Source organism: Oncorhynchus nerka, linkage group LG19, assembly GCF_034236695.1.
Source record: "Oncorhynchus nerka isolate Pitt River linkage group LG19, Oner_Uvic_2.0, whole genome shotgun sequence".
NCBI lineage: Eukaryota > Metazoa > Chordata > Actinopteri > Salmoniformes > Salmonidae > Oncorhynchus > Oncorhynchus nerka.
In genome coordinates, this window is record NC_088414.1 from 37,065,941 (window position 1) to 37,092,962 (window position 27,022).

The 27,022-nt window shown below is 52.6% G+C and overlaps 1 protein-coding gene and 1 long non-coding RNA gene across 2 annotated transcripts in view; one reads left to right on the top strand and one right to left on the bottom strand.

Moving 5' to 3' along the window:
- LOC135562488 (uncharacterized) overlaps positions 1-27,022 on the top strand; it is a 260,529-nt gene that overhangs the window by 122,975 nt on the left and 110,532 nt on the right. The gene's annotated exons all lie outside the window — the stretch shown is intronic.
- slc25a10b (solute carrier family 25 member 10b) overlaps positions 1-27,022 on the bottom strand; it is a 41,065-nt gene that overhangs the window by 5,546 nt on the left and 8,497 nt on the right. Inside the window, exons 2-10 of the mRNA XM_065004921.1 lie at positions 20,978-21,097; positions 5,041-5,155; positions 4,230-4,278; positions 4,059-4,100; positions 3,269-3,312; positions 3,003-3,073; positions 1,854-1,946; positions 1,629-1,706; positions 392-448 (exon numbers count right to left, since the gene is read on the bottom strand). Of these exons, the coding sequence (XP_064860993.1) occupies positions 392-448; positions 1,629-1,706; positions 1,854-1,946; positions 3,003-3,073; positions 3,269-3,312; positions 4,059-4,100; positions 4,230-4,278; positions 5,041-5,155; positions 20,978-21,097 (669 nt within the window). The remainder of the gene's footprint in view (positions 1-391; positions 449-1,628; positions 1,707-1,853; positions 1,947-3,002; positions 3,074-3,268; positions 3,313-4,058; positions 4,101-4,229; positions 4,279-5,040; positions 5,156-20,977; positions 21,098-27,022) is intronic.

Here is a 27,022-nt window from a genome sequence, read left to right on the forward strand (position 1 = left end):
AGACCCAGCCTTCATATATATAAGGTGAGACCCAGCCTTCATATATATGTTAAGGTGAGACCCAGCCTTCATATATATGTTAAGGTGAGACCCAGCCTTCATATATATGTTAAGGTAAGACCCAGCCTTCATATATATAAGGTAAGACCCAGCCTTCATATATATAAGGTAAGACCCAGCCTTCATATATATAAGGTCAGACCCAGCCTTCATATATATGTTAAGGTAAGACCCAGCATTCATATATATAAGGTAAAACCCAGGATTACAAGATCAGTTAGTAACTATAGTCTCTGTCAGAAAGACAGTCACACAGAGCGAAGGTTATTAGGCTGGTCTGCTAGATGGGTTTCTGGGACTGCCAGTGTGTGTGTGTGTGTGTGTGTCTCACCTTGTAGAAGGCCATGGGTCCCTCTTTAGCCGTCACTCTCAGACAGTGTATCACACCCTGAAACACACAGTTACATGGTGAGAGAGTTGGATGAAGGGAAGAAAATAGGGTTTAAAGAGGATGTATGGAGAGATGAAAGAGAGATGGATGTATGGAGAGATGAAAAAGAGAGGATGTATGGAGAGATGAAAGAGAGAGGGATGTATGGAGAGATGAAAGAGAGAGGGATGTATGGAGAGATGAAAGAGAGAGGGATGTATGGAGAGATGAAAGAGAGAGGGATGTATGGAGAGATGAAAGAGAGATGGATGTATGGAGAGATGAAAGAGAGATGGATGTATGGAGAGATGAATAAGAGAGGGATGTATGGAGAGATGAAAGAGAGAGGGATGTATGGAGAGATGAAAGAGAGAGGGATGACGGAGAGATGAAAAAGAGAGGGATGACGGAGAGATGAAAGAGAGAGGGATGGATGGAGAGATAAAAAAGAGAGGGATGACGGAGAGATGAAAAAGAGAGGGATGACGGAGAGATGAAAGAGAGAGGGATGTATGGAGAGATGAAAAAGAGAGGGATGTATGGAGAGATGAAAAAGAGAGGGATGTATGGAGAGATGAAAAAGAGAGGGATGGATGGAGAGATGAAAAAGAGAGAGATGGATGGAGAGATGAAAGAGAGAAGGATGGATAGAGATGATGGAGAGATGAAAAAGAGGGATGGATGGAGATGAAAGAGAGAGGGATGGATGGAGAGATGAAAAAGAGAGGGATGTATGGAGAGATGAAAAAGAGAGGGATGGATGGAGAGATGAAAAAGAGGGATGGATGGACAGATGAAAAAGAGAGGGATGACGGAGAGATGAAAAAGAGAGGGATGGATGGAGAGATGAAAAAGAGAGGGATGACGGAGAGATGAAAAAGAGAGGGATGACGGAGAGATGAAAGAGAGAGGGATGGATGGAGAGATGAAAAAGAGAGGGATGGATGGAGAGATGAAAAAGAGAGGGATGGATGGAGAGATGAAAAAGAGAGGGATGGATGGAGAGATGGAAAAGAGAGGGATGGATGGAGAGATGAAAAAGAGAGGGATGTATGGAGAGATGAAAAAGAGAGGGATGATGGAGAGATGAAAAAGAGAGGGATGTATGGAGAGATGAAAAAGAGGGATGGATGGAGAGATGAAAAAGAGAGGGATGGATGGAGAGATGGAAAAGAGAGGGATGGATAGAGTAACTTACTGAGTATTCTCCTTTAGAGTTCATCAACCTGGTCTTCATCACATCTAGAGGCTGACACAGGAACGTAGCACATCCTCCCTACAGACAGACAGACACAGACAGAGAGACATATCATTTGTTTTCTTTGAGTTACTGTATCAATGAACTATGTCATTGTTATCATATCACATTCTATCCAACCAGCACTCTGCACTATTTTAACCAATAAGAAGCCCGGTTACTCACAGCGATGAAGCTAGACAGGAAGTGTGTGAGGATGTTATCGCCCATGAAGCCTGAAGACAGCACCAGCTGTTTAGCCTGGTCATAACATGCCAACTACAGAGAGGAGGGAGGAGAGAGAGGGCGGGGAGAAAGAGATATGTAGAGAAAGATAGAAAGATGGAGATCGGGGCAGTGATAGACAGGGAGATGGAGGGGGAAGGGAGAGAGGAGGGTGAGATGGAGAGAGCGAGGAGGGTGAGATGGAGCGAGCGAGGAGGGTGAGATGGAGCGAGCGAGGAGGGTGAGATGGAGCGAGCGAGGAGGGTGAGATGGAGCGAGCGAGGAGGGTGAGATGGAGCGAGCGAGGAGGGTGAGATGGAGCGAGCGAGGAGGGTGAGATGGAGAGAGCGAGGAGGGTGAGATGGAGAGAGCGAGGAGGGTGAGATGGAGAGAGCGAGGAGGGTGAGATGGAGAGAGCGAGGAGGGTGAGATGGAGCGAGCGAGGAGGGTGAGATGGAGCGAGCGAGGAGGGTGAGATGGAGCGAGCGAGGAGGGTGAGATGGAGAGAGCGAGGAGGGTGAGATGGAGAGAGCGAGGAGGGTGAGATGGAGAGAGCGAGGAGGGTGAGATGGAGCGAGCGAGGAGGGTGAGATGGAGAGAGCGAGGAGGGTGAGATGGAGAGAGCGAGGAGGGTGAGATGGAGCGAGCGAGGAGGAGGGTGAGATGGAGCGAGCGAGGAGGGTGAGATGGAGAGAGCGAGGAGGGTGAGATGGAGCGAGCGAGGAGGGTGAGATGGAGAGAGCGAGGAGGGTGAGATGGAGAGAGCGAGGAGGGTGAGATGGAGAGAGCGAGGAGGGTGAGATGGAGAGAGCGAGGAGGGTGAGATGGAGAGAGCGAGGAGGGTGAGATGGAGAGAGCGAGGAGGGTGAGATGGAGCGAGCGAGGAGGGTGAGATGGAGAGAGAGAGGAGGGTGAGATGGAGAGAGAGGGTGAGATGGAGAGAGGAACATGAGATGGGTTATAATTCCAAATACATTCCAAAGACAAATCAGTAGATAAAGAGAAGACCTAAAGACAACCAACTAGAGTCTCTCTCCTAATCCATACAATCTACTGCTATACATAACGCTATTAATAAACTACATTTCCCAAGGTGCTGTGCGGTCGTACCTGTCCCACTGTGACCAGAGCTCCTCTGCTGGAGGCCATGGTGGCTCCTGAGAACAACTTCCTCACCCCCTCTACACACGGTCAGAGGGGAAGGGTCATACACAGGGGGGTAATGAGCAGGGAGCAGCAGAAAACAAAAGCTTTCTATCGTTCTATTTTTTATCAAATGTTTTGCATTGGAGTGATAGTGTGTGTGGCTTCCTCTCTAAACTCATAACGGGTCTCTTGTCATTTCATCTTTTTGAGTACAAATCACACATTCCTACCTTCTCTGAAGACCCTGAAGAGACCGTCCACAGCATGTTTGTAGCTGAGAGAGAGAGAGACAGAGACAGTGAGAGAGAGACAGAGAGAGAGAGACAGAGAGAGAGAGACAGAGAGAGAGAGACAGAGAGAGAGAGACAGTGAGAGACAGTGAGAGACAGTGAGAGACAGTGAGAGACAGTGAGAGACAGAGACAGAGAGAGAGACAGAGAGAGAGAGGACAGAGACAGAGAGAGAGACAGAGAGAGACAGTGAGAGACAGTGAGAGACAGTGAGAGAGAGAGAGAGAGACAGAGACAGTGAGAGAGAGAGAGAGAGAGAGACAGAGACAGAGACAGAGAGAGAGAGAGAGAGACAGACAGAGAGAGAGACAGAGAGAGACAGTGAGAGAGAGAGAGACAGAGAGAGAGAGACAGAGACAGAGAGAGACAGAGAGAGAGAGAGACAGAGAGAGAGAGAGAGAGAGAGAGAGAGAGAGAGAGAGAGAGAGAGAGAGAGACAGAGAGACAGAGAGAGCAGAGAGACACAGAGACAGAGACAGAGAGAGAGACAGAGAGAGAGACAGAGACAGAGACAGAGAGAGAGAGACAGACAGAGAGAGAGACAGAGAGAGACAGTGAGAGAGAGAGAGACAGAGAGAGAGAGAGACAGAGAGAGACAGAGACAGAGAGACAGAGAGTGAGACAGAGACAGAGAGAGACAGAGAGTGAGACAGAGACCGAGAGAGAGAGACAGAGTTAGACATTGTCAGATCAACAACATGTCATGTGGTCTAAATGGTCAGGAACTCACTTTCTCCTCAGCTCTGGGGGAAGTTTAACATCATTCTGCATCCTGAGGAGCAAAACGAGTGTATTAGTTCAAACATGACATTAATATACATCATACAACCTAACTATAACTATTGAATAACTATCAGAAAATGCAAGAGAGCTGTGTGTGTTAACAAGGTGTTTCTCTGACCTGACGTTCACCATGTCTGCAGGAGTACCAATGAACCCGCCAGTAAAACCTAGACGCATGACAGAGATTAGTGTGGAATTATTATGATAAGATAACTAAGGTTTTACCAACTGGGGACATTTTGTTTGTCCCCACAAGGTCAAATGCCATTTCTAGGGGTTTAGGGTTAGGGTAAACATTAGTGTTAGAATTAAGTTAGGGTTAGGAGCTAGGGTTAGTTTTAGGGATAAGGTTAGGGAAAATACGATTTTGAATGGGACTGAATTGTGTGTCCCCACAAGGTTGGCTGTACAAGACTGTGTGTGTGAGCATTGCCCTCCGACTGTGTGTGTGAGCATTGCCCTCCGACTGTGTGTGTGAGCATTGCCCTCAGACTGTGTGTGTGAGCATTGCCCTCAGACTGTGTGTGTGAGCATTGCCCTCAGACTGTGTGTGTGAGCATTGCCCTCAGACTGTGTGTGTGAGCATTGCCCTCAGACTGTGTGTGTGAGCATTGCCCTCAGACTGTGTGTGTGAGCATTGCCCTCAGACTGTGTGTGTGAGCATTGCCCTCAGACTGTGTGTGTGAGCATTGCCCTCAGACTGTGTGTGTGAGCATTGCCCTCAGACTGTGTGTGGGCGCATTGCCCTCAGACTGTGTGTGGGCGCATTGCCCTCAGACTGTGTGTGGGCGCATTACCCTCAGACTGTGTGTGGGCGCATTACCCTCAGACTGTGTGTGGGCGCATTACCCTCAGACTGTGACAGCGTGTGTTCAGCATACATGCGTGGTTGAGCAAGCCTGTGTGTGTGTGTGTCTGTATGTCCCTACCTCCGAAGGCCCCCAGCAGCACCTTCTGGTAGAAAGGCATGGGCCCCTGGTTACTGCTGCTCAACATGTCTCTGACTGTCTCATAGATAGCAAACCTAGTTAGAGAATAGGACATCTAGAGAGAGGGAGGGAGGGAGGGAGGGTAGTAGAGGGAGAGAGGGAGGGAGGGAGGGAGGGAGTGAGGGTAGTAGAGGGAGAGAGGGAGGGAGGGAGGGAGGGAGTGAGGGTAGTAGAGGGAGAGAGGGAGGGAGGGAGGGAGAGGGTAGTAGAGGGAGAGAGGGAGGGAGGGAGGGAGGGAGTGAGGGTAGTAGAGGGAGAGAGGGAGGGAGGGAGGGAGGGAGTGAGGGTAGTAGAGGGAGGGAGGGAGGGAGGGAGTGAGGGTAGTAGAGGGAGAGAGGGAGGGAGGGAGTGAGGGTAGTAGAGGGAGAGAGGGAGGGAGTGAGGGGTAGTAGAGGGAGAGAGAGGGAGGGAGGGAGGGAGTGAGGGTAGTAGAGGGAGAGAGGGAGGGAGGGAGGGAGGGAGGGAGGGAGGGAGGGAGGAGGGAGGGAGGGAGGGAGGGAGTGAGTGAGGGTAGTAGAGGGAGAGAGGGAGGGAGGGAGGGAGGGAGGGAGGGAGGGAGGGAGGGAGGGAGGGAGGGAGGGAGGGAGGGAGGGAGGGAGGGAGTGAGGGTAGTAGAGGAGAGAGGGAGGGAGGGAGGGAGGGAGAGGGTAGTAGAGGGAGAGAGGGAGGGAGGGAGGGAGTGAGGGTAGTAGAGGGAGAGAGGGAGGGAGGGAGTGAGGGTAGTAGAGGGAGAGAGGGAGGGAGGGAGTGAGGGTAGTAGAGGGAGAGAGGGAGGGAGGGAGGGAGTGAGGGTAGTAGAGGGAGAGAGGGAGAGAGGGAGGGAGGGAGGGAGGGAGGAGGGTAGTAGAGGGAGAGAGGGGGAGGGAGGGAGGGAGGGAGTGAGGGTAGTAGAGGGAGAGAGGGAGGGAGTGAGGGTAGTAGAGGGAGAGAGGGAGAGAGGGAGGGAGGGAGTGAGGGTAGTAGAGGGAGAGAGGGAGGGAGGGAGTGAGGGTAGTAGAGGGAGAGAGGGAGAGAGGGAGGGAGGGAGTGAGGGAGTGAGGGTAGTAGAGGGAGAGAGGGAGAGAGGCAGAGAGGGAGGGAGGGAGAGAGGGTAGTAGAGGGAGAGAGGGAGTGAGGGTAGTAGAGGGAGTGAGGGAGAGGGTAGTAGGGTAGGAGAGGGAGAGAGGGAGGGAGAGGCAGAGAGGGAGGGAGGGAGGAGGGTAGTAGAGGAGAGAGGGAGGGAGGGAGGGAGGGAGTGAGGGTAGTAGAGGGAGAGAGGGAGGGAGGAGGGAGGGAGGGAGGGAGGGAGGGAGAGAGGGGGAGGGAGTGAGGGTAGTAGAGGGAGAGGGAGGGAGGGGGAGTGAGGGTAGTAGAGGGAGAGAGGGAGGGAGGGAGGGAGGGAGTGAGGGTAGTAAGGGAGAGAGGGAGGGAGGGAGGGAGAGAGGGAGGGAGGGAGGGAGGGAGGGTAGTGAGGGAGACAGGGAGGTGGGAGGGAGGGAGGGAGGGGGAGGGAGGGAGTGAGGGTAGTAGAGGGAGAGAGGGAGGGAGGGAGGGAGTGAGGGTAGTAGAGGGAGAGAGGGAGGGAGGGAGTGAGGGTAGTAGTGAGGGAGGGAGGGAGGGAGTGAGGGTAGTAGAGGGAGAGAGGGAGGGAGGGAGGGAGTGAGGGTAGTAGAGGGAGAGAGGGAGGGAGGGAGTTTGGGTAGTAGAGGGAGAGAGGGAGGGAGGGAGGGGAGGGTAGGGAGGGAGGGAGGGAGGGAGAGAGGGAGGGAGGGAGGGAGGGAGGGAGGAGTGAGGGTAGTAGAGGGAGAGAGGGAGGGAGGAGGGAGTGTAGTAGAGGGAGAGAGGGTAGGAGGGAGAGGGAGGAGGGTAGGGAGGGAGTGAGGGTAGTAGGGGAGAGGGAGGGTTAGGGAGTGAGGGTAGTAGAGAGGAGGGAGAGGCAGGGGGAGGGAGGAGGGGAGTGAGGGTAGTAGAGGGAGAGAGGGAGAGAGGGAGTAGAGGGAGGGAGGGAGTGAGGGTAGTAGAGGAGAGAGGGGAGAGAGGCAGAGAGGGAGGGAGGGAGGGTAGGGTGTGAGGGAGAGCCCTCAGGGGGAGGGAGGGAGGAGGGAGTGAGGGGAGAGAGGGAGAGAGGGAGAGAGTGTGGGAGGGGAGGGAGGGAGTCAGGGTAGTAGAGGGAGAGAGGGAGGGAGGGAGGGAGGGAGTGAGGGTAGTAGAGGGAGAGAGGGAGGAGAGGGAGTGAGGGTAGTAGGAGGCGAGAGGGAGGGAGGGAGGGTGGAGGGAGTGAGGGAGGGAGTGAGGGTAGTAGAGGGAGAGAGGGAGGGAGGGAGTGAGGGTAGTAGAGGGGAGAGAGGGAGGGAGGGAGGGAGGGAGGGTAGTAGAGGGAGAGAGGAGAGAGGGAGGGAGGGAGGGGGAGGGAGTAAGAGTAGGTGTGGGAGGGAGGGAGGGAGGGAGTGAGGGTAGTAGAGGAGAGGGAGGGAGGGAGGGAGGGAGTGAGGGAGGAGGGAGGAGGGAGAGTAGGGGAGAGAGGGAGAGCAGAGGGGAGGGAGGGAGTGAGGGTAGTAGAGGGAGAGAGGGAGTGAGGGAGGGAGGGAGTGAGGGAGTGAGGGTAGTAGAGGGAGAGAGGGAGATCAGAGAGGGAGGGAGGGAGTGAGGGTAGTAGAGGGAGAGAGGGAGGGAGGGAGGGAGGGAGTGAGGGTAGTAGAGGGAGAGAGGGAGGGAGGGAGGGAGGGAGTGAGGGTAGTAGAGGGAGAGAGGGAGGGAGGGGAGGGAGGGAGGAGGGTAGTAGAGGGAGAGAGGGAGGGAGGGAGTGAGGGTAGTAGAGGGAGAGAGGGAGGGAGGGAGGGTAGTAGAGGGAGAGAGGGAGGGAGGGAGGGAGGGAGGGAGGGAGGGAGGGAGGGGGAGGGAGGGAGTGAGGGTAGTAGAGGGAGAGAGGGAGGGAGGGAGTGAGGGTAGTAGAGGGAGAGAGGGAGGGAGGGAGGGAGGGAGTGAGGGTAGTAGAGGGAGAGAGGGAGGGAGGGAGGGAGAGAGGGAGGGAGGGAGGGAGTGAGGGTAGTAGAGGGAGAGAGGGAGGGAGGGAGGGAGGGAGGGAGGGAGGGAGTGAGGGTAGTAGAGGGAGAGGGGAGGGAGGGAGGGAGTGAGGGTAGTAGAGGGAGAGAGGGAGGGAGGGAGGGAGGAGGGTAGTAGAGGGAGAGAGGGAGGGAGGGAGGGAGTGAGGGTAGTAGAGGGAGAGAGGGAGGGAGGGAGGGAGTGAGGGTAGTAGAGGGAGAGAGGGAGGGAGGGAGTGAGGGTAGTAGAGGGAGAGAGAGGGGGGGAGGGGTAGGGAGAGGGGAGAGTAGAGGGAGGAGGGAGGGAGGGAGGAGGGAGGGAGAGAGGGAGGGAGGGAGGGAGTGAGGGTAGTAGAGGGAGAGAGGGAGGGAGGGAGGGAGTGAGGGTAGTAGAGGGAGAGAGGGAGGAGGGAGGGGAGTGAGGGAGAGGAGGAGGGTAGTAGAGGGAGAGAGGGAGAGAGGGAGTGAGGGAGGGAGGAGGGAGTGAGGAGGAGGGTAGTAGAGGGAGAGGGAGAGGGCAGAGAGGGAGGGAGGGGAGTGAGGGTAGGGGGAGGAGGGAGTGAGGGTAGGGGGAGTGAGGGAGTGAGGGTAGTAGAGGGAGGGAGAGGGCAGAGGGAGGGAGGGGGTGAGGGTAGTAGAGGGAGAGAGGGAGGGAGGGAGGGAGGGAGTGAGGGTAGTAGAGGGTAGTAGAGGGAGAGAGGGAGGGAGGGAGGGAGGGAGTGAGGGTAGTAGAGGGAGAGGGAGGGAGGGAGGGAGGGAGGGAGTGAGGGTAGTAGAGGAGAGAGGGAGGGAGGGAGGGAGTGAGGGTAGTAGAGGGAGAGAGGGAGGGAGGGAGGGAGGGAGGGGGAGGGGGGAGAGAGGGAGGGAGGGAGGAGGGTAGTAGAGGGAGAGAGGGAGGGAGGGAGGGAGGGAGGGGAGAGAGGGAGGAGGGAGGGAGGGAGTGAGGGAGTAGAGGGAGAGAGGGAGGGAGTGAGGGTAGTAGAGGGAGAGAGAGGAGGGAGAGGGAGGGAGGGGGAGGAGGGTAGGAGGGAGAGGGAGAGGGAGAGAGGCAGAGAGGGAGGGAGGGAGTGAGGGTAGTAGAGGAGAGAGGGAGGGGGTAGGAGGGAGGGAGGGAGGAGGGTAGTAGAGGGAGAGAGGGAGAGAGGCAGAGAGGGAGGGAGGGAGTGAGGGTAGTAGAGGGAGAGGGAGGGAGGGAGGGAGGGAGTGAGGGTAGTAGAGGGAGAGAGGGAGGGAGGGAGGGAGGGAGTGAGGGTAGTAGAGGGAGAGAGGGAGGGAGGGGAGGGAGGGAGTGAGGGTAGTAGAGGGAGAGAGGGAGGGAGGGAGGGAGGGAGTGAGGGTAGTAGAGGGAGAGAGGGAGGGAGGGAGGGTAGTAGAGGGAGAGAGGGAGGGAGGAGGGAGGGAGTGAGGGAGGGAGTGAGGGTAGTAGAGGGCAGAGGAGAGGAAAAAAAGTACAACAAATTGAAAAAAGAGCGATGTGTAGCTTTCCTACTGACATTCTAGTTGTGTCACAGCTTCAATCCACCACTAACTGACACTGTCACAAACAGGAAACAGCTCCTCTCCAGAGAGAGATGTCAATAGAGGCGTTAACAGGACGTTTCAACACCCCAACCAGTTCTCCTTAGGTACAGATCTAGGATCAGCTATCCCTCCCTCAATCCCAACCTTAACCATTAGTGGGGAAAATGCTAAACAGACCAAAGATCAGTGTCTATGGCCAACTTCACCCTACACCAGATTCCTCACTGTGTGTTACCGTGGTAACCAACTGACATGCTTACTACTGGTCTATCTTCATATAGAGAATTTCCTCTGATGCAATAACTTCCACTTGGCCAATGAAACAAACTGGATCCAGGTGAGGCATTGAGGCGGTAGGTAGTCTAGTGGTTAGAGCGTTGGACTAGTGACCGAAAGGTTGCAAGATCGAATCCCCGAGCTGACAAGGTAAAAATCTGTCGTTCTGCCCCTGAACAAGGCAGTTAACCCACTGTTCCTAGGCTGTCATTGTAAATAAGAATTTGTTCTTAACTGACTTGCCAAGTTAAATAAAGATAAATAAATACAAATTGTGTGCATCCAAAATGGCACCCTGCCCCCTATATAGGCCACTACTTGTAACCAGGGCTCATTGGTCAAAAGCAGAGCACAGATTATCAGATCATTTTCAATACAAATATTATCCTCTTAATGTGTGAATAAAACATGTACACTCAGGTTCTATATACCTATCTCTGGAATAGAATACTTCTGCCTGGAACACTCAGGTTCTATATACCTATCTCTGGAATAGAATACGGATCCTTCTGCCTGGAACACTCAGGTTCTATATACCTATCTCTGGAATAGAATACTGATCCTTCTGCCTGGAACACTCAGGTTCTATATACCCATCTCTGGAATAGAATACGGATCCTTCTGCCTGGAACACTCAGGTTCTATATACCTATCTCTGGAATAGAATACGGATCCTTCTGCCTGGAACACTCAGGTTCTATATACCTATCTCTGGAATAGAATACGGATCCTTCTGCCTGGAACACTCAGGTTCTATATACCTATCTCTGGAATAGAATACGGATCCTTCTGCCTGGAACACTCAGGTTCTATATACCTATCTCTGGAATAGAATACGGATCCTTCTGCCTGGAACACTCAGGTTCTATATACCTATCTCTGGAATAGAATACTGATCCTTCTGCCTGGAACACTCAGGTTCTATATACCTATCTCTGGAATAGAATACGGATCCTTCTGCCTGGAACACTCAGGTTCTATATACCTATCTCTGGAATAGAATACGGATCCTTCTGCCTGGAACACTCAGGTTCTATATACCTATCTCTGGAATAGAATACGGATCCTTCTGCCTGGAACACTCAGGTTCTATATACCTATCTCTGGAATAGAATACGGATCCTTCTGCCTGGAACACTCAGGTTCTATATACCTATCTCTGGAATAGAATACTGATCCTTCTGCCTGGAACACTCAGGTTCTATATACCTATCTCTGGAATAGAATACGGATCCTTCTGCCTGGAACACTCAGGTTCTATATACCTATCTCTGGAATAGAATACGGATCCTTCTGCCTGGAACACTCAGGTTCTATATACCTATCTCTGGAATAGAATACGGATCCTTCTGCCTGGAACACTCAGGTTCTATATACCTATCTCTGGAATAGAATACTGATCCTTCTGCCTGGAACACTCAGGTTCTATATACCTATCTCTGGAATAGAATACGGATCCTTCTGCCTGGAACACTCAGGTTCTATATACCTATCTCTGGAATAGAATACGGATCCTTCTGCCTGGAACACTCAGGTTCTATATACCTATCTCTGGAATAGAATACGGATCCTTCTGCCTGGAACACTCAGGTTCTATATACCTATCTCTGGAATAGAATACGGATCCTTCTGCCTGGAACACTCAGGTTCTATATACCTATCTCTGGAATAGAATACGGATCCTTCTGCCTGGAACACTCAGGTTCTATATACCTATCTCTGGAATAGAATACGGATCCTTCTGCCTGGAACACTCAGGTTCTATATACCTATCTCTGGAATAGAATACTAATCCTTCTGCCTGGAACACTCAGGTTCTATATACCTATCTCTGGAATAGAATACGGATCCTTCTGCCTGGAACACTCAGGTTCTATATACCTATCTCTGGAATAGAATACGGATCCTTCTGCCTGGAACACTCAGGTTCTATATACCTATCTCTGGAATAGAATACGGATCCTTCTGCCTGGAACACTCAGGTTCTATATACCTATCTCTGGAATAGAATACTAATCCTTCTGCCTGGAACACTCAGGTTCTATATACCTATCTCTGGAATAGAATACGGATCCTTCTGCCTGGAACACTCAGGTTCTATATACCTATCTCTGGAATAGAATACGGATCCTTCTGCCTGGAACACTCAGGTTCTATATACCTATCTCTGGAATAGAATACGGATCCTTCTGCCTGGAACACTCAGGTTCTATATACCTATCTCTGGAATAGAATACGGATCCTTCTGCCTGGAACACTCAGGTTCTATATACCTATCTCTGGAATAGAATATGGATCCTTCTGCCTGGAACACTCAGGTTCTATATACCTATCTCTGGAATAGAATACGGATCCTTCTGCCTGGAACACTCAGGTTCTATATACCTATCTCTGGAATAGAATACTAATCCTTCTGCCTGGAACACTCAGGTTCTATATACCCATCTCTGGAATAGAATACTAATCCTTCTGCCTGGAACACTCAGGTTCTATATACCTATCTCTGGAATAGAATACTAATCCTTCTGCCTGGAACACTCAGGTTCTATATACCTATCTCTGGAATAGAATACTAATCCTTCTGCCTGGAACACTCAGGTTCTATATACCTATCTCTGGAATAGAATACTAATCCTTCTGCCTGGAACACTCAGGTTCTATATACCCATCTCTGGAATAGAATACTAATCCTTCTGCCTGGAACACTCAGGTTCTATATACCTATCTCTGGAATAGAATACTAATCCTTCTGCCTGGAACACTCAGGTTCTATATACCTATCTCTGGAATAGAATACGGATCCTTCTGCCTGGAACACTCAGGTTCTATATACCTATCTCTGGAACATAATACTGATCCTTCTGCCTGGAACACTCAGGTTCTATATACCTATCTCTGGAATAGAATACTGATCCTTCTTCCTGGAACACACAGGTTCTATATACCCATCTCTGGAATAGAATACTGATCCTTCTGCCTGGAACACTCAGGTTCTATATACCTATCTCTGGAATACATTTACATTTAAGTCATTTAGCAGACGCTCTTATCCAGAGCGACTTAATACTGATCCTTCTTCCTGGAACACTCAGGTTCTATATACCTATCTCTGGAACATAATACTGATCCTTCTGCCTGGAACACTCAGGTTCTATATACCTATCTCTGGAATAGAATACGGATCCTTCTGCCTGGAACACTCAGGTTCTATATACCTATCTCGGGAATAGAATACTGATCCTTCTGCCTGGAACACTCAGGTTCTATATTGTTCTACCACACACCCTCTCCCCCCCTCTCTACCACACACCCTCTCCCCCCTCTCTACCACACACCTCTCCCCCTCTCTAATACCCACCCTCACCCCCTCTCTACCACACACCCCCCCTCTCTACCACCCCCCTCTCTACCACACACCCTCTCCCCCTCTCTAATACACACCCTCTCCCCCTATCTACCACACACCCTCTCCCCCTCTCTACCACACACCCTCTCCCCCTCTCTACCACACACCCTCTCCCCCCTCTCTAATAGACACCCTCTCCCCCTCTACCACACACCCTCTCACCCCCTCTCTAACACACACCCTCTCCCCCTCTCTAACACACCCTCTCCCCCTCTCTAACACACACCCTCTCCCCCTCTCTAACACACACCCTCTCCCCCCTCTCTACCACACCCTCTCCCCCTCTCTACCACACACACCATCTCCCCCTCTCTACCACACACCCTCCCCCCTCTCTACCACACACACCCTCCCCCTCTCTACCACCCCCTCTCTACCACACACACCCTCCCCCCTCTCTACCACACACCCTCTACCCCCCTCTCTACCACACACCCTCTATCCCCCTCTCTAACACACACCCTCTCCCTCCCTCTCTAATACACACCCTCTCTAATACACACCCCCTCTCTACCACACCCTCTCCCCCTCTCTAATACACACCCCTACCACACACCCTCACCCCCCCTCTACCACACACCCTCTATCCCCCTCTACCACACACTCTCCCCCTAATACACACCCTCTTCCCCCCTCTAATACACACCCTCTCCCCCTCTCTACCACACATCCTCTCTCCCCCCTCTACCACACATCCTCTCTCCCCCCCTCTACCACACACCCTCTATCCCCCCTCTACCACACACCCTCTATCCCCCCTCTACCACACACCCTCTATCCCACCCCTCTACCACACACCCTCTATCCCACCCCTCTACCACACACCCTCTATCACACACCCTCTATCACACACCCTCTATCACACACCCTCTATCCCCCCCTCTACCACACACCCTCTATCCCCCCTCTACCACACACCCTTTATCCCCCCCTCTACCACACACCCTCTATCCCACCCCTCTACCACACACCCTCTATCACACACCCTCTATCACACACCCTCTATCCCCCCTCTACCACACACCCTCTATCCCCCCCCCTCTACCACACACCCTCTATCCCACCCTCTACCACACACCCTCTATCCCACCCCTCTACCACACACCCTCTATCCCACCCCTCTACCACACACCCTCTATCACACACCCTATCCCCCCCTACCACACACCCTCTATCACACACCCTCTCCCCCCTCTCTACCACACCCTCTCCCCCCCTCTACCACACACCCTCTATCCCCCCTCTACCACACACCCTCTATCCCCCTCTACCACACACCCTCTATCCCACCCCTCTACCACACACCCTCTATCACCCCCTCTACCACACACCCTCTATCACACACCCTCTATCCCCCTCTACCACACCCTCTATCCCCCTCTACCACACACCCTCTATCCCACCCCTCTACCACACACCCTCTATCACACACCCTCTATCACACACCCTCTATCACACACCCTCTATCCCCCCCCCTCTACCACACACCCTCTATCCCCCCTCTACCACACACCCTCTATCCCACCCTCTACCACACACCCTCTATCCCACCCCTCTACCACACACCCTCTATCCCACCCCTCTACCACACACCCTCTATCACACACCCTCTATCCCCCCTACCACACACCCTCTATCACACACCCTCTCTCCCCCTCTCTACCACACCCTCTCCCCCCCTCTCTACCACACACCCTCTATCCCCCCTCTACCACACACCCTCTATCCCCCCTCTACCACACACCCTCCCCCCCCTCTACCACACACCCTCTATCCCCCCCTCTACCACACACCCTCTATCCCACCCCCTCTACCACACACCCTCTATCCCCCCTCTACCACACACCCTCTATCCCCCTCTACCACACACCCTCTATCCCCCCTCTACCACACACCCTCTATCCCACCCCTCTACCACACACCCTCTCTCCCACCCCTCTACCACACACCCTCTATCCCACCCCTCTACCACACACCTCTCTATCACACACCCTCTATCCCCCCTCTCTACCACACACCCTCTCCCCCCTCTAATACACACCCTCTCCCCCTATCTACCACACACCCTCTCTCCCCCTCTACCACACCCCTCTCCCCCTCTCTACCACACACCCTCTCCCCCCTCTCTAATAGACACCTCCCCCCCTACTACACACCCTCTCACCCCCTCTCTACCACACACCCTCTCCCCCTCTCTAACACACACCCTCTCCCCCTCTCTACCACACACCCTCTCCCCCTCTCTAACACACCCTCTCCCCCCCTCTCTAACACACACACCCTCCCCCCTCTACCACACACACCATCTCCCCCTCTCTACCACACACACCCTCCCCCCTCTCTACCACACACCCTCTACCCCCTCTCTACCACACACCCTCTCCCCCTCTCTACCACACATCCTCTCTCCCCCCCCTCTACCACACACCCTCTATCCCCCCTCTACCACACACCCTCTATCCCCCCCCTCTACCACACACCCTCTATCCCACCCCTCTACCACACACCCTCTATCCCACCCCTCTACCACACACCCTCTATCACACACCCTCTATCACACACCCTCTATCCCCCCTCTACCGCACACCCTATACCCCCTCTACCGCACACCCTCTATCCCCCCTCTACCACACACCCTCTATCCCACCCCTCTACCACACACCCTCTATCCCACCCTCTACCACACACCTCTATCCCACCCCTCTACCACACACCCTCTATCACACACCCTCTATCCCCCCTCTACCACACACCCTCTATCCCCCCTCTACCACACACCCTCTATCCCCCCCTCTACCACACACCCTCTATCCCACCCCTCTACCACACACCCTCTACCCCCCTCTACCACACACCCTCTATCACACACCCTCTATCACACACCTCTATCCCCCACCCTCTATCCCCCCTCTACCACACACCCCTCTATCCCACCCCCTCTACCACACACCCTCTATCCCCCCCTCTACCACACACCCTCTATCCCCCCTCTACCACACACCCTCTATCCCACCCCTCTACCACACACCCTCTATCCCACCCCCTCTACCACACACCCTCTATCCCACCCCCTCTACCACACACCCTCTATCCCCCCCTCTACCACACACCCTCTATCCCACCCCTCTACCACACACCCTCTATCCCACCCCTCTACCACACACCCTCTATCCCCCCTCTACCACACACCCTCTATCCCCCTCTACCACACACCCTCTATCCCCCCTCTACCACACACCCTCTATCCCCCCCTCCCCCTCTACCACACACCCTCTATCCCACCCCCTCTACCACACACCCTCTATCACACACCCTCTATCCCCACCCTCTATCCCCCCTCTACCACACACCCTATCCCCCTCTACCACACACCCTCTATCCCACCCCTCTACCACACACCCTCTATCCCCCCTCTCCACCACACCCTCTCTCCCCCTCTCTACCACACACCCTCCCCCCTCTCTACCACACACCCTCTACCCCCCTCTACCACACACCCTCTATCCCACCCCTCTACCACACACCCTCTATCACACACCCTCTATCCCCCACCCTCTATCCCCCCTCTACCACACACCTCTATCCCCCTCTACCACACACCCTCTATCCCACCCCTCTACCACACACCCTCTATCCCCCTCTACCACACACCCTCTATCCCCCCCCCTACCACACACCCTCTATCCCCCCTCTACCACACCCCTCTATCCCACCCCTCTACCACACACCCTCTCTCCCACCCCTCTACCACACACCCTCTATCCCCCTCTCTACCACACACCCTCTCCCCCTCTCTAATACACACCCTCTCCCCCTATCTACCACACACCCTCTCCCCCCTCTCTACCACACACCCTCTCCCCCTCTCTACCACACACCCTCCCCCCCTCTCTAATAGACACCCTCTCCCCCTCTACCACACACCCTCTCACCCCCTCTCTACCACACACCCTCCCCCCTCTCTAACACACACCCTCTCCCCCTCTCTAACACACCCTCTCCCCCTCTCTAACACACACCTCTCCCCCCCTCTCTAACACACACCCTCTCCCCCTACCACACACCCTCTCCCCCCTCTCTACCACACACACCATCTCCCCCTCTCTACCACACACACCCTCCCCCTCTCTACCACACACCCTCTATCCCCCCCACCCCTCTCTAACACACACCCTCTCCCCCCCCTCTCTAATACACACCCTCTCTAATACACACCCCCTCTCTACCACACCCTCTCCCCCTCTCTAATACACACCTCTCCCCTCTCTACCACACACCCTCACCCCCCTCTCTACCACACACCCTCTATCCCCCCTCTACCACACACTCTCCCCCTCTCTAATACACACCCTCTTCCCCCTCTAATACACACCCTCTCCCCCTCTCTACCACACATCCTCTCCCCCCTCTCTACCACACACCCTCTCCCCCCTCTCTACCACACACCCTCTACCCCCCTCTACCACACACCCTCTATCCCCCCCTACCACACACCCCCTCTATCCCACCCTCTACCACACACCCTCTATCCCCCCTCTACCACACACCCTCTATCCCACCCCTCTACCACACACCCTCTATCACACACCCTCTACCACACACCCTCTATCCCCACCCTCTATCCCCCCCCTCTACCACACACCTCTACCCCCCTCTACCACACACCCTCTATCCCCCCTCTACCACACACCCTCTATCCCCCCTCTACCACACACCCTCTACCCCCCTCTCTACCACACACCCTCTATCCCCCCCTCTACCACACACCCTCTATCCCACCCCTCTACCACACACCCTCTCTCCCACCCCTCTACCACACACCCTCTATCCCACCCCTCTACCACACACCCTCTCTATCACACACCCTCTATCCCCCCTCTCTACCACACACCCTCTCCCCCCTCTAATACACACCCTCTCCCCCCTCTACCACACACCCTCTCTCCCCTCTACCACACACCCTCTCCCCCCTCTCTACCACACACCCTCTCCCCCTCTCTAATAGACACCCTCTCCCCCCTACCACACACCCTCTCACCCCTCTCTACCACACACCCTCTCCCCCTCTCTAACACACACCCTCTCCCCCTCTCTAACACACCCTCTCCCTCCCCCCTCTCTAACACACACCCTCTCCCCCTCTCTACCACACACCCATCTCCCCCCTCTCTACCACACACCCCTCCCCCTCTACCACACACCCTCTACCCCCTCTCTACCACACACCCTCTCCCCCCTCTCTACCACACATCCCTCTCTCCCCCTCTCTACCACACACCCTCTATCCCCCCCTCTACCACACACCCTCTATCCCCCCTCTACCACACACCCTCTATCCCACCCTCTACCACACCCCTCTCTATCCCACCCCTCTACCACACACCTCTATCACACACCCTCTATCCCCCCCTCTACCACACACCCTCTATACCCCCTCTACCGCACACCCTCTATCCCCCTCTACCACACACCTCTATCCCACCCCTCTACCACACACCCTCTATCCCACCCCTCTACCACACACCCTCTATCCCACCCTCTACCACACACCCTCTATCACACACCCTCTATCCCCCCTCTACCACACACCCTCTATCCCCCTCTACCACACACCCTCTATCCCCCCCTCTACCACACACCTCTATCCCACCCTCTACCACACACCCTCTATCCCACCCCTCTACCACACACCCTCTATCACACACCCTCTATCCCCCTCTACCACACACCCTCTACCACACACCCTCTATCACACACCCTCTCCTCCCCTCTCTACCACACACCCTCTCCCCCTCTCTACCACACACCCTCTATCCCCCCCTCTACCACACACCCCTCTACCCCCTCTACCACACACCCTCTATCCCACCCCTCTACCACACACCCTCTATCACACACCCCTATCCCCCACCCTCTATCCCCCCTCTACCACACACCCTCTATCCCCCTCTACCACACACCCTCTATCCCACCCCTCTACCACACACCCTCTATCCCCCTCTACCACACACCCTCTATCCCCCTCTACCACACACCCTCTATCCCCCCCTCTACCACACACCCTCTATCCCCCTCTACCACACACCCTCTATCCCACCCCTCTACCACACACCTCTCTCCCACCCTCTACCACACACCCTCTATCCCACCCCTCTACCACACACCCTCTATCACACACCCTCTATCCCCCTCTCTACCACACACCCTCTCCCCCTCTCTAATACACACCCTCTCCCCCCTATCTACCACACACCCTCCCCCTCTCTACCACACACCCTCTCCCCCCTCTCTACCACACACCCTCTCCCCCTCTCTACCACACACCCTCTCCCCCCTCTAATAGACACCCTCTCCCCCCTCTACCACACACCCCTCTCACCCCCTCTCTACCACACACCCTCTACCCCCTCTCTAACACACACCCCTCTCCCCCTCTCTAACACACCCTCTCCCCCTCTCTAACACACACCCTCTCCCCCTCTCTAACACACACCCTCTCCCCCTCTCTACCACACACCCCTCTCCCCTCTCTACCACACACACCATCTCCCCCCCTCTACCTACACACCCTCCCCCTCTCTACCACACACCCTCTACCCCCTCTACCACACACCCTCTATCCCCCTCTCTAACACACACCCTCTCCCTCCCTCTCTAATACACACCCTCTAATACACACCCCCCCCCTCTCTACCACACCCTCTCCCCCTCTCTAATACACACCCTCCCCCCCCTCTCTACCACACACCCTCACCCCCTCTCTACCACACACCCTCTATCCCCCCTCTACCACACACTCTCCCCTCTCTAATACACACCCTCTTCCCCCTCTAATACACACCCTCTCCCCCCTCTCTACCACACATCCTCTCCCCCCCCTCTCTACCACACATCCTCTCTCCCCCTCTCTACCACACACCCTCTACCCCCCTCTACCACACACCCTCTATCCCCCTCTACCACACACCCTCTATCCCACCCTCTACCACACACCCTCTATCACACACCCCTCTACCACACACCCTCTATCCCCCACCCTCTATCCCCCCTCTACCACACACCCTCTATCCCCCCTCTACCACACACCCTCTATCCCCCCCCTCTACCACACACCCTCTATCCCCCTCTACCACACACCCTCTATCCCACCCTCTACCACACACCCTCTATCCCACCCCTCTACCACACACCCTCTATCACACACCCTCTATCCCCCTCTACCACACACCCTCTATCCCCCCTCTACCACACACCCTCTATCCCCCTCTACCACACACCCTCTATCCCCCCTCTACCACACACCCTCTATCCCACCCCTCTACCACACACCCTCTATCACACACCCTCTCTCCCCCTCTCTACCACACCCCCTCTACCACACACCCTCTATCCCCCTCTACCACACACCCTCTATCCCACCCCTCTACCACACACCCTCTATCCCACCCCTCTACCACACACCCTCTATCCCACCCCTCTACCACACACCCTCTATCCCACCCCTCTACCACACACCCTCTATCACACACCCTCTCTCCCCTCTCTACCACACCCCCCCCTCTACCACACACCCTCTATCCCACCCCTCTACCACACACCCTCTATCACACACCCTCTCCCCCCTCTCTACCACACACCCTCTCCATCCTCCTACCTGTCTGCAGAGTGATGCGCTGAGTCCGTTGTACAGAGCCAGAGCTCCATCGTTCTTCACTACCTGCATGGCCATGCTCACCATCCCCATCTTCCCCTTCTGCTGGGTCTGCAGGTGGACCTACGCACACACACACACACACACAATCACCATTTCATCATCATCATCTTCATCATTACAAATAAGATCAATATACTGTATCTTCATCATCATTACCATTATCACAGTCAGTCATCAGTGTGGATATGTTTTACTGACTGTGGATCTGTCTCTCTCGCTCAGACAGACAGACAGACAGACGACAGACACTAGCGTGACAGACAGACAGACACTAGCGTGTCAGACAGACAGACACTAGCGTGTCAGACAGACAGACACTAGCGTGTCAGACAGAGACGGACACTAGCGTGACAGACAGAGACGGACACTAGCGTGACAGACAGAGACGGACACTAGCGTGACAGACAGACAGACACTAGCATGTCAGACAGACAGACACTAGCGTGACAGACAGACAGACACTAGCGTGACAGACAGACAGACACTAGCGTGACAGACAGACAGACACTAGCGTGACAGACAGACAGCATTGTGACAGACGCGTGACAGACAGACAGACAGAGACAGACACTAGCGTGACAGACAGACAGACACTAGCGTGACAGACAGACAGACACTAGCGTGACAGACAGACAGACACTAGCGTGACAGACAGACAGACACTAGCGTGACAGACACTAGCGTGACAGACAGACAGCATTGTGACAGACGCGTGACAGACAGACAGAGACAGACACTAGCGTGACAGACACAGACAGACACTAGCGTGACAGACAGACAGCAGCGTTACAGACAGGCAGACACTAGCGTGACAGACAGGCAGACACTAGCGTGACAAACAGACACTAGCGTGACAGACAGACACTAGCGTGACAGACAGACAGCGTTGTGACAGACGCGTGACAGAAAGACAGACACTAGCGTGACAGACAGACACTAGCGTGACAGACAGACAGCAGCGTGACAGACTGTAGTACCTACTGTCTATAGAGATAGTAGTACCATGTAGTAGTTACTGCCCATAGAGATAGTAGTACCATGTAGTAGTTACTGCCCATAGAGATAGTAGTACCATGTAGTAGTTACTGTCTATAGAGATAGTAGTACCATGTAGTAGTTACTGCCTATAGAGATAGTAGTACCATGTAGTAGTTACTGTCTATAGAGATAGTAGTATAATGTAGTAGTAGTGAGTCAGTGGAGATAGTAGTACAATGTAGTAGTATTTAGTCAGTGGAGATAGTAGTATAATGTAGTAGTATTGAGTCAGTGGAGATAGTAGTACATGTAGTAGTTGTGAGTCAGTGGAGATAGTAGTATAATGTAGTAGTATTGAGTTAGTGGAGATAGTAGTACATGTAGTAGTTGTGAGCCAGTGGAGATAGTAGTATAATATAGTAGTATTGAGTCAGTGGAGATAGTAGTACAATGTAGTAGTAGTGAGATAGTAGTATAATGTAGTAGTTGTGAGTCAGTGGAGATAGTAGTATAATGTAGTAGTATTTCGTCAGTGGAGATAGTAGTATAATGTAGTAGTATTGAGTCAGTGGAGATAGTAGTACATGAAGTAGTTGTGAGCCAGTGGAGATAGTAGTATAATGTAGTAGTTGTGAGTCAGTGGAGATAGTAACTACTACATTATACTACTGTCTATAGAGATAGTAGTATAATGTAGTAGTAGTGAGTCAGTGGAGATAGTAGTACATGTAGTAGTTGTGAGTCAGTGGAGATAGTAGTATAATGTAGTAGTTGTGAGTCAGTGGAGATAGTAGTATAATGTAGTAGTAGTGAGTCAGTGGAGATAGTAGTATAATGTAGTAGTAGTGAGTCAGTGGAGATAGTAGTATAATGTAGTAGTAGTGAGTCAGTGGAGATAGTAGTACATGTAGTAGTTGTGAGCCAGTGGAGATAATAGTATAATGTAGTAGTTGTGAGTCAGTGGAGATAGTAGTATAATGTAGTAGTTACTGTCTATAGAGATAGTAGTATAATGTAGTAGTAGTGAGTCAGCGGAGATAGTAGTATAATGTAGTAGTTGTGAGTCAGCGGAGATAGTAGTATAATGTAGTAGTAGTGAGTCAGCGGAGATAGTAGTATAATGTAGTAGTAGTGAGTCAGTGGAGATAGTAGTATAATGTAGTAGTAGTGAGTCAGTGGAGATAGTAGTACATGTAGTAGTAGTGAGTCAGCGGAGATAGTGAGTCAGTGGAGATAGCTGTAGATATGGGGTTGTGACAGCTGTAGATATGGGGTTGTGACAGTTGTAGCAGTAGTTGGAATGTCACAATTACTGCCATTCTCGTGTGTGTACAGGGAACAGGTTATTGGTGGGTAATTCTGACTTCCTTTTTGAACTCTCTCCCTCCTTCCTTATGTCTCTCTCTGACAGTGTAATGTATTGTTCTTCTCAGAGGGCTTTTTATCGACTGGGCTCTGCTCCAAGTGTGGCCTCCAGCCGACCAATCACGTCTCTCGCTCCCACTGGCTTATCAGAACTGTTTGAGCTCAAAAGGCCACCGAGGCCTTCAACTATGGAACACAAATTCCCTCCCTCCTTCCTTCCTTCTCAGTCCATCTCTTTCTCTTTCTCATTCTCTATTTCATTATTTTTCCTTCCCTCTTTCTTTCCATCATCCACTCCCTCTCGCTAACTGTAAATAACAGTCTCTCTCTCTCCATCATCCACTCCCTCTCGCTAACTGTAAATAACAGTCTCTCTCTCTCTCCATCATTCACTCCCTCTCGCTAACTGTAAATAACAGTCTCTCTCTCTCTCTCCATCATCCACTCCCTCTCGCTAACTGTAAATAACAGTCTCTCTCCCTCTCTCTCTCCATCATCCACTCCCTCTCGCTAACTGTAAATAACAGTCTCTCTCTCTCTCTCTCCATCATCCACTCCCTCTCGCTAACTGTAAATAACAGTCTCTCTCCCTCTCTCTCTCCATCATCCACTCCCTCTCGCTAACTGTAAATAACAGTCTCTCTCTCTCTCTCTCTCTCTCCATCATCCACTCCCTCTCGCTAACTGTAAATAACAGTCTCTCTCCCTCTCTCCATCATCCACTCCCTCTCGCTAACTGTAAATAACAGTCTCTCTCTCTCTCTCTCCATCATCCACTCCCTCTCGCTAACTGTAAATAACAGTCTCTCTCCCTCTCTCCATCATCCACTCCCTCTCGCTAACTGTAAATAACAGTCTCTCTCTCTCTCCATCATCCACTCCCTCTCGCTAACTGTAAATAACAGTCTCTCTCTCTCTCTCCATCATCCACTCCCTCTCGCTAACTGTAAATAACAGTATCTCTCCCTCTCTCTCTCCATCATCCACTCCCTCTCCCTAACTGTAAATAACAGTCTCTCTCTCTCTCCATCATCCACTCCCTCTCGCTAACTGTAAATAACAGTCTCTCTCCCTCTCTCTCTCCATCATCCACTCCCTCTCGCTAACTGTAAATAACAGTCTCTCTCTCTCTCCATCATCCACTCCCTCTCGCTAACTGTAAATAACAGTCTCTCTCCCTCTCTCTCTCCATCATCCACTCCCTCTCGCTAACTGTAAATAACAGTCTCTCTCCCTCTCTCCATCATCCACTCCCTCTCGCTAACTGTAAATCACAGTCTCTCTCTCTCTCCATCATCCACTCCCTCTCGCTAACTGTAAATAACAGTCTCTCTCTCTCTCTCCATCATCCACTCCCTCTCGCTAACTGTAAAACAGTCTCAGTCTCTCTCTCATCATCCACTCTCTCCATCATCCACTCCATCCACTCCCTCTGTAAATAACAGTCGCTAACTGTAAATAACAGTCTCTCTCTCTCTCTCCATCATCCACTCCCTCTCGCTAACTGTAAATAACAGTCTCTCTCTCTCTCTCTCATCATCCACTCCCTCTCGCTAACTGTAAATAACAGTCTCTCTCTCTCTCTCTCCATCATCCACTCCCTCTCGCTAACTGTAAATAACAGTCTCTCTCTCTCTCTCTCCATCATCCACTCCCTCTCGCTAACTGTAAATAACAGTCTCTCTCTCTCTCTCATCATCCACTCCCTCTCGCTAACTGTAAATAACAGTCTCTCTCTCTCTCTCTCTCCATCATCCACTCCCTCTCGCTAACTGTAAATAACAGTCTCTCTCTCTCTCTCCATCATCCACTCCCTCTCGCTAACTGTAAATAACAGTCTCTCTCTCTCTCTCCATCATCCACTCCCTCTCGCTAACTGTAAATAACAGTCTCTCTCTCTCTCTCTCCCATCATCCACTCCCTCTCGCTAACTGTAAATAACAGTCTGTAAATAACTCTCTCTCTCTCCCATCATCCATCCACTCTGTAAATAACAGTCTCTCGCTAACTGTAAATAACAGTCTCTCTCCCTCTCTCTCTCCATCATCCACTCCCTCTCGCTAACTGTAAATAACAGTCTCTCTCTCTCTCCATCATCCACTCCCTCTCGCTAACTGTAAATAACAGTCTCTCTCCCTCTCTCTCTCCATCATCCACTCCCTCTCGCTAACTGTAAATAACAGTCTCTCTCCCTCTCTCCATCATCCACTCCCTCTCGCTAACTGTAAATAACAGTCTCTCTCTCTCTCCATCATCCACTCCCTCTCGCTAACTGTAAATAACAGTCTCTCTCTCTCTCTCTCTCTCCATCATCCACTCCCTCTCGCTAACTGTAAATAACAGTCTCTCTCTCTCTCTCCATCATCCACTCCCTCTCGCTAACTGTAAATAACAGTCTCTCTCTCTCTCCATCATCCACTCCCTCTCGCTAACTGTAAATAACAGTCTCTCTCTCTCTCCCATCATCCACTCCCTCTCGCTAACTGTAAATAACAGTCTCTCTCTCCCTCTCTCTCCATCATCCACTCCCTCTCGCTAACTGTAAATAACAGTCTCTCTCTCTCTCTCTCCATCATCCACTCCCTCTCGCTAACTGTAAATAACAGTCTCTCTCTCTCTCCATCATCCACTCCCTCTCGCTAACTGTAAATAACAGTCTCTCTCTCTCTCTCCATCATCCACTCCCTCTCGCTAACTGTAAATAACAGTCTCTCTCTCTCCCTCTCTCATCATCCACTCCCTCTCGCTAACTGTAAATAACAGTCTCTCTCTCTCTCTCCATCATCCACTCCCTCTCGCTAACTGTAAATAACAGTCTCTCTCTCTCTCCTCTCTCCATCATCCACTCCCTCTCGCTAACTGTAAATAACAGTCTCTCTCTCTCTCTCTCTCCATCATCCACTCCCTCTCGCTAACTGTAAATAACAGTCTCTCTCTCTCTCCATCATCCACTCCCTCTCGCTAACTGTAAATAACAGTCTCTCTCTCTCTCTCCATCATCCACTCCCTCTCGCTAACTGTAAATAACAGTCTCTCTCCCTCTCTCCATCATCCACTCCCTCTCGCTAACTGTAAATCACAGTCTCTCTCTCTCTCTCTCTCCATCATCCACTCCCTCTCGCTAACTGTAAATAACAGTCTCTCTCTCCATCATCCACTCCCTCTCGCTAACTGTAAATCACAGTCTCTCTCTCTCTCTCTCTCTCTCTCCATCATCCACTCCCTCTCGCTAACTGTAAATAACAGTCTCTCTCTCTCTCCATCATCCACTCCCTCTCGCTAACTGTAAATAACAGTCTCTCTCTCATCCACTCCCTCTCCTAACTCATCCAGTCTCCTCTCATCCACTCCCTCTCGCTAACTGTAAATAACAGTCTCTCTCTCTCTCTCCATCATCCACTCCCTCTCGCTAACTGTAAATAACAGTCTCTCTCTCTCTCTCCATCATCCACTCCCTCTCGCTAACTGTAAATAACAGTCTCTCTCTCTCTCTCCATCATCCACTCCCTCTCGCTAACTGTAAATAACAGTCTCTCTCTCTCCCTCTCTCCATCATCCACTCCCTCTCGCTAACTGTAAATAACAGTCTCTCTCTCTCTCTCCATCATCCACTCCCTCTCGCTAACTGTAAATAACAGTCTC